The following is an 8,482-nucleotide window of genomic DNA, read 5'->3' as shown; positions in this document are numbered from 1 at the left end:
GAATGCCTTCTGTGGGGGGTAGGGTGGGAGAGGGAAGCAAGAATGGGGAAAAAATTATAAAACTCAAAATAAATAAAATCCTTCTTTTAAAAAAAAGAAAAAGAAAACAATGTGGAATGCACCTAAATGGGTATTTCAAACCAACACGTTAAAATTAAATTTATTATCTTTACTCTTAAGCCCTCCTCTCTTCCTAACTTTCTTTTCTCTGAGTCTAATATATTAAAGATGTAAAATGGACATGTTTTTGAAGATGGCCTATGTGTGAATTCATTTTATTTGATTATATTCATATTTGTTATAAAGTAATTTCTTCTTCTAATGAATGGGGAAAGGTAGAAAGATGAGAAAACAATTACATGGAAATTGAAATTTTAAATTAAATGAAGTTTTCATTTTAAAAGAAATTAGTTCAGCTCTGTGCTGGGATTAGAGGAAATATGATCAAATATAGTCTCCCAAATAAAAATTGACAACCCTGAAGAATTTTCATTGCAACTTTTATTTACTTCCAATTTATTTCCAAAACAGAAAAGGAAGATTTTCCAACCCAAAATAAAGAAGGAAAAGGGTAAAAGTACAGATTTTATATTAACCAAAGCTTCTCCATTTAACTGGTTCTGTTCTAGTTCTTTTTCTCATTTAAAGTTACTCATGATTCTGGATATTATGTCATATTTTGCCTGGTTATATATATTTCTAATATTGGGTGGAAGGGAGCCGATGTCAATATCTCCATCATCAGTTGATCTTTTAAAACGAATCAAACGAACTGTCTAAGGAGGAAAAATACAAATTAATTATGTAAGTCTCTGGGAAGCAAGATTGTATCTAAAAACTGTCCACAAAGCCCTGTCTTCACAGAAGATAGAAAAAATGGAATAATAATATTTATACACCTGTAAGAAGCAAATAGGATGAGGTATATCAAAGTACTTTGTAACCTCCAAAGTCCTATCCAAATGTACAGTCATAATATAGAGAGCCCATATATTGATAACTCATAGGGTTTTAGCCCAATAATCTACAATCACTGACTAGGGTAAGAATAGAACATATTTTCTGAATTCTAGATTTCAGCTTATGATCACAGAATGTTAGGATGTAGGTGACCTTAGAGGTTATCCAGTCCACCCCTCCCCCCTTTTTTGATTGATGAGATAGTTGGGACCCAAAGATATGATCCAAAGTCACCCAATTTTTGAGTAGTGGAGATGGGACTCAAAATATGACTCCAGCAGAGAGTCAAAAGGAGAGAGACAGAATAACAACCAAAGATAACCTTCCTAGAAACTTTTGTCACAGTGGTGACAAAGTGGCAATTCACAATGACCATAAATTTTCCTTAATTTCAGATGTCCATGTTTCTTCAGCAATCAAATATAATGAGACCTTTGGTCAGAATACACACACACACACACACACACACACACACACACACACACACACACATATATATAAATTACATTTCTCAGTTTCTTAAGTTTTTTTCAGGGAAAGGCCTCCTGTCTCCTGAGATGTTGGTTTTCCAAGGAGGTTTTATGCTGAGATAGGGGCTTCCTAGAGTTAGACTCAAGGCTTGGGTAATTTTGGCAAGAAAGTAGAGAAAAGCCTTGAGACTCCCAATCCTAGGTTGCATTTCTACACCAAGCCTGCCTTCTGACCTGGCAGGTGATCTTGGGAAAGCTTACCTGAGTATTATTGCCAATGTCCTCACATTCAACAGAACTGAGCCCAAAACGAGACAGCTGGGAGAACCTTGCTGTACATTCTTTCTCCGACTGATCAGGGCAGAGAAAAAAAATGTGTCAGGGTTTGAAAACTACATCACTTCTCATACTTTCAGAAAGGTCAATCTGTTGTATTGTTTTATCTCACCTCCATTACTATAGGGCAAAGAGAGAAAGTCAGTCAAGACATTCAACCAGTCCAAAAATGAGAAAAAATTGAAAAAGTGAAAGAAACCGGAAGGTCATCTAGTTAAGTTCTGCATTATGAGGAAATCAGGTATTTAGCAACTTGCCCAAAAGTCACAGAGATTTGATATCAAAACTGAGACTAGAAACCAGTCAGATTCCCTAGCTCCCTATTTTTCCACAACTCCAAATCAGAGATATACTAGAACTAGTAGTTTGAGAGTTACTTCTCAAGAGAGCTAACAGTTAAATTTTCAGAGTAAACATTTATACTTCAGAAACTGGCAAAGATTACAAATCAGAGCTTGATCTTGTGTCTAACTTATTGCCTAGACTTTAGAAATTGATGGAGAAAATATTAATAATGTAGAATAAATTTAAATGTGTACATTTTGGGAGAAGAGGGAAAGTCAGTTGTTAAACATTTATCAGCCCAACCCTGCCATACTTTTTCCTCAGCCTTTTCTGTTTGACTTTAAGTTAAGCAACCCTCCTCTTTGTGTGTATTAACGAATGTAGAAAATGAAGGGTTTGGACCAGAGAATCTCAAAGATATTTCTCAGGTACATAATCCTGTTCTTCTGGATTAATCAATTATTTTAGTGTCTTCATCACCTATTGTGAGGATCAAAGTGAATAATGGAAGGTCAAATATTTCAGGGAAAATTGAATAGCACTAAAAGACTGAACTTGAAATAAATGCGATAACTAATACTGGTTGCAGAGGGCAGATGATATACCCTAGTATGTCTCAGTAGTGACTGGAGGAACATAAGGGCATGGATATCAAACGTAGCATATACTAACAGATGATCCTAGTAGTAGGCTTTGTTACTGTTTTTGTCTTAGCATGAGGAAGGATACTGTTGAGAGTGCTATATATTGGGAAACTATGGTGTAAGAAACAAAAAAGCATCAGTAAAACTTTTTTTAAGGAAAAAGAAGCTATGGGTTGTTTAGATGTCAAAGGGGTACTTTTTATTGCTAAAAAGTGATACAGGGATCCAAGGATAGAAAGGGCTCCAATAATGAAGCTCACTTCTCAACAGGGTGAGTTTCTGTCCTGATAGCCCATCCTGGGGCCTCCCAGAGGGTCCCAAGGGGCTACTTCCAAGAGGTGTACTCACTCCATTCTCTCTGAATGCACAGGTTTCTGAGTTCTGCTGCTCTGTTGAAGCACACACTGTTTCCTTTATTCTGAATTTCAGAAGCAGTACAAGTCGTGCATTCTAAAACATCAGGATAAAAACTCAAGGTCAACAAGGACTTCATACTTCAAGGTCCCACTTTCATACCTCATCATAGCCTGAAGGTGATCTTGCCTTCCTCCATGCTGTACTATCCAAGCACAAGTTCTACCTGGAAAGGTTTCAGACCCAATGACAGGGCTTGGGTCTGTGAAAAGAGGACCAGCCCAGTGGAATATAGGCAGCTTCATCACTAGAAAAATGACTACAAGAGGAGGAATTTTTTCATCCATGGAAGCTCAAGAAACATGAAGGAATCCTAATTTACATGGGAAGGTGTACTTGAGAAAGCACCAGAGATAAGGGTGAGTATCCAGGCCAGTGAAATCACAAATCTTTTGAAGTATCAAACAATAAAACCCTAAGAAGTTTAAATAAGTAAAATATTTGCTGAGGGTCTGTGTCTAAAGATATTAGGAAGTGGTACACCAGGATTTAGAATCAGGATTACTCAAGTTCATAGGGCAACTAAGGGGTACATTGGATAAAGTACTTTGTTTTTGTTTTTGCAAGGCAATGGGGTTAAGTGACTTACCCAAGGTCACACAGCTAGGCTGAGACTGGATTTTAACTCAGGTCCTCCTGACTCCAGGGACAGTTTCTATCCACTGTGCCACCTAGCTGCCCCAGGATAAAGTACTTTGGCCTGGAGTCAGGGAGACTCATCTTCCTGAGTTCAAATCTGGCCACAGACACTTACTAGCTGTGTTATTCTGGACAAGTCTCTTAATCCCTTTTTGCCTCAGTTTCCCCATATATCAAATGAGCTGGAGAAGGAAATGGTTAAACCACCCCAATATCTTTGCCAAGAAAATTCCCAATGGGATCATGACTGAGCAACAATAACAACAAAAACTTCCAGAGACATTCCCTCCCCTCCTCCCAGTTATGTGACCCTAGGCATGGAATTTAACCTCTCTCTCTGCCTCATCTGTAAAATGGAATAATCATAATAATCATAATACATACCTCAGAGGATCAAAGGAGTTAGCATTTGTAAAGTGATTTGCAAAATCTTAGAGTATTGTATAGATGCAAGTCATTATTGTACTGTTGGGTACTGATAAAAAAAATTTAAAAGATTCAATGTTTAACTCAACAGAGATAACTCAAAGTTACAAGCTTCATAATAAATGAATGAATGCAAAAACCTTTATTAAATTCTTGTTTTATGCAAAGTGCCCAGGATACAAGTCCCTGTTCTCATGGAGCTTACGTTATATTAAGGGAGTCTCTGGAAAAGAGAATTTTATAGATTCAGTAGAGTCCAGAATATGATTGAAAGATGAGAACATGGAATAAATCAAAATAGCACACATTCTAATAAGATCAAAGAACAGATTAGGAAAAAACTGGAGAGTAAGAAAGATAAAGGCTAGAAGCTTGCTATCAGAAAAGGGAATTTCAGAATTCAGAATCTAGTTTTTATTGTTGTTGTTCAGTCATTTCAGTTGTATGCAACTTTTTGTGACCCCATTTAGAGTTTTCTTGGCAAAGATACTGGAGTGGTTTGGAATTTCCTTCTTTAGCTCATTTTACAAATAAAGAAACTGAGGCAAACTGGATAAAGTGACTTGCTCAGGATCACCTAGCTGGCGATCAGATTGAAACTCAGGAAGATGAGTCTTTAATAGAAATAGGTGTCCAAAAATCTTTGTGGCTCTGACCTTGGGCAATTGAGACCTGGCACTCTATCCAAGATCTGGCACTCTATCCACTGAGCTACCAAGTTGCCCCTCAGATTCCATAGATATTTATAGAAAGTCACACAATTCAGCACCTTTCCATTACAATCTGCTGCTCAATAGTTTCATGTATTCTTGTGGTTCCCCCTTTCCCCTAACTTAAACCACATACAACTCTTCCCCCCATCCCTCCCCCCCCCAAAGAATCCCACTGTATACTCACTGGAGTGGCAAGACTGGACTCCAGAACACGAAACTTTGCTCCTTCTTGCAAGTTTTTATTGAACCTACTTGCAGCCAGGACTGAAGCACCTTTGAAGGTCAGTGTTTGTCTACGTATAGCTATGGCTGTTGTAGCCAGCCCCAGTAGCAACAGGACTTTCCAAGTACTCTCCATCCTTCTTCCTCTTAGGTCCAGGTTAGGTCCTATACAGCTTATCAGAGATTCCTGTTTATAAGCCTGCTCTAGCCCTTGTCTTACACAAGGAGAACCAAACCTGCCCTGGCATCTTCCCCAAATTAGTGACTTCTCTTTTTTTCTTTGCAATAGACTTCCATTGGCCAATATTTCGAAGTATAAAATTGATCAAGAGGTTCCACAAAGGAAAGTGATCTTGGGTAATAAGCCTCTGTGTTGGGTACAGACAAGAACCAATGAGGCAAAGGAAATCTATGTGCTCATCTCCCTTTACCAATTTTGTCCCCCTCTGCAGGATTTACAATAGTAAACCTCCTCTTTTAGTCTAGCTTCCATGAATCTTCCATGATTCTTCTTCAATCTTCTCACCCCATTAACTTCTCTTCTTTCTTAGTTTAGCTTCTATGAATCTCTCATATTCTCCTCCAACCTCTCTACCCCATTAACTGTCTCCTTTGAATAGTGACATAAAGAAGGAATCAGAATTCCCATATTGCTAGTGCTAGGAAGGAAATCCTATTTGTTGCAATAAATTGTTGATCCCAGCAACAAGTCTCTTGTTTTATGAAAATGTGCATGATAAAGTGATAGAGAGATAAGGTGACTTGCCCAAGGTCAGAACCACTAAGATTTTTGAACACTTCTTTTTATTAAACCATCATTGTCTTTCTCAAGTCTATCCTAACCCCTTTGGTTAGAGAAAGATTTCTGATTAACCTAATTCCAAGGGATGGGTTGAGATGGAATCAAACATGTAAGCATTATGAGTGCCTTCTATGTACTAGAAGTACCATTATGTACTATGCTAAGTACTAGAGAACAGAAAACAAAGTTAAAAATACAATAGTTCCTCTAAAGGATTGCAGTTGATCCAGAGGAAACAACCTGCAAATGTGTAGGTATATGCAAAATTGATACAAGATTATTGGGGATTAGGGGGACAGGGAAGTCAGAGATGGTAGAGTTTCAAACTGAAAACCAGCCAGCAACAAATACCCAGCAAAATTCTTGGATACATCCTGAAACAGAATAAAGTGTAATTGAGAAATATTTAACAAAATAAGTAAAAAATACAATACAGCTTAGATTATATATATATATATATATATATATATATATAATCTGTGATTTTCTAAGCCAATCTATGGCCCCCAGAGATCCCTTTCTATTTGAGTTTGGCACCATTGATGTGGAAAATTATTTTTGAGGAGAGGGGGTGAGGAGAGAAGATATTCTAGGCATGAACAACATATCGAGACCCACAGACAGGAGATTGCTTTCCATGTGTGAGGCACAATAAGAAGGCCACTCTTGCTAGATGACACAGTTTGTGAAGGGGAGTAATGCATAACAAGGCTGGAGAGATGCATAGGACCAACTTTTGAGGCATCTTTCAGACTTCTTCAGACACAGGAGCAAACCTAAGTGACCCTCTATTTTCAGATAGTCTCCTTATTTAAGGCAAGACTTGTCCTTTTGTCTTAATTTAAAAACAAAAACCATAAAAATCTTGAGCTCTTCAACTTACTTCAGACAAGTCCAATATGGCACATGAGATACTTCAGTGCTTGCAAACTAGGTCCAATCTGGGAAATATTTTGCAGGACTTGGTTGTCTTTCTCAACCCCATCCATGCCTCTGCCCATGTACTTTTCTTTTGCTTGGCTCTTCTGATTCATACCATATACCATACCACCTGAGTATTCAATGTGTTAGCATAATGCTCAAATCAAGGGAGATCATAACTCCATGATCCTCTGTCCTAGTCAGATTAAAACCCCAACATATTGGCTTAAGTTTTAAAAAGCTCATGGCCAAATTGAAGCATTCCAGGAGTGTATAAGCATGGACAAAGGGACTAGAGATCACACAATACAAGGATTAGTTGAAGGAGCTTGGAATGGTCAGCTTGGGAATGAGAAGGCAGTGGGGAACATGACAACTATCATCAAGGATCTTAAAGAATTCTTGTGAATATTATAAATGACTTGTGATTATAAAAACTTAGCCTGGTATGATTGAATTAACTTTTATTAACTTTTCAGCAGAAAAAGGCTTTGTCTCCTAGTGGGAAAAGCCCCAAATTGTGACAATATCCAGTCTTAAATACAAGATGAAAGGCTTTCTCCTCCCCTCCAAGTCAGCCATTGGTCTGAATCATCAAGGGTATAATCTAGTTGATATGATGAGGCTCAATCATCACAGGGCAAATTTATAGTAATATGTATGGACCTCATTGGACAAGTGCACTTGCAGAAGCCAAAGACTCTAGGTCAACCCAGGGCTAGTCGGGGCAGGCTTTGGTCTAGAGTTTTTAGATCAAGTTAGACGATCTCTCCCAGTTCTGTGATTGAATGAGGTCAATTCCCTTATTTCCCCTTTTGTCTTACTCTCATATATCTTCACATAGGCACAATTGTCAGAAAGAGACCCCCCCCAGTCTTTGTGATATATATAGATAACCTCCTCCCTGTGGAAACCAAACACCCTATATTCCTTACATGTAGAAGAAGATTTAAATTTCAGATCACAGGATATTAAAATTTAGAGCTGGAAGGAAACTTTAAAATCATTTAAAACCAATTCCCTCAGATTAGAGAGAAAATACTGAAACAAAGAAAAAATGAAAGAAAACCTAATATATCTCATAGCAAAACAACTGACCTAGAAGACAGATCAAGAAGAAAATTTTAAGAATTATTAGATTAATTGAGACATACCTAGACAACATATTTCATGAACTCTTTTAAGGGAATTGACAAGATCTCTTTATATCACACATTCAAAGTTTCTGGCTCAAAGAAAAGATTATATAAGCAATTCAAGTATTTGATGCAGGGAATTATGAACATAGGAGATTTATAATTAGAAACAAATTTTATAATCCTTTATACTGTTACTATTGTTCCATTGTTAAATGTAAAATTTGTACCATCTCCTCATTCCCAATCCCCAGCTTCTGGTTTCCAGCTATCTAACCTTAGTCATTGCTGGGTCAAGCTTAGGCTGGTGTGATAGAAAATGACATGTTGGATTTAGAGATCATGTACCTTGGGACAGGAAGAATTAGCATGTAGCTTGCCTATTGGAGGATACCTGAGTCAGTGCTAGACCACACCCCAAGCACCACTCTTGTCCTACCCACAATTTCAGGGGAGAAAAGCACTGGCACCCCTTTTGGCAAGGTTGGCTATCTCTCTCTCTCTCTCTCTCTCT

General features: G+C 37.8%; 1 protein-coding gene across 1 annotated transcript; it reads right to left on the bottom strand.

The window, feature by feature from the left end:
* Positions 1-483: 483 nt before the first annotated feature.
* On the bottom strand, positions 484-5,302 carry LOC141494906 (neutrophilic granule protein-like). The gene is made up of 4 exons (XM_074196035.1): positions 5,072-5,302; positions 3,044-3,145; positions 1,692-1,781; positions 484-776 (listed from the first exon to the last, which is right to left on the bottom strand). The coding sequence occupies exons 1-4, from the start codon at positions 5,243-5,245 to the stop codon at positions 639-641; spliced, it is 504 nt and encodes a 167-aa protein (XP_074052136.1). The 5' UTR covers positions 5,246-5,302; the 3' UTR covers positions 484-638.
* Positions 5,303-8,482: the final 3,180 nt, after the last annotated feature.

This window comes from Macrotis lagotis, chromosome 8 (assembly GCF_037893015.1).
Source record: "Macrotis lagotis isolate mMagLag1 chromosome 8, bilby.v1.9.chrom.fasta, whole genome shotgun sequence".
Classification (NCBI taxonomy): Eukaryota; Metazoa; Chordata; class Mammalia; order Peramelemorphia; family Peramelidae; genus Macrotis; species Macrotis lagotis.
Note: the sequence above shows the minus strand (reverse complement) of the source record. Positions and strands in the feature narration are given on the sequence as shown.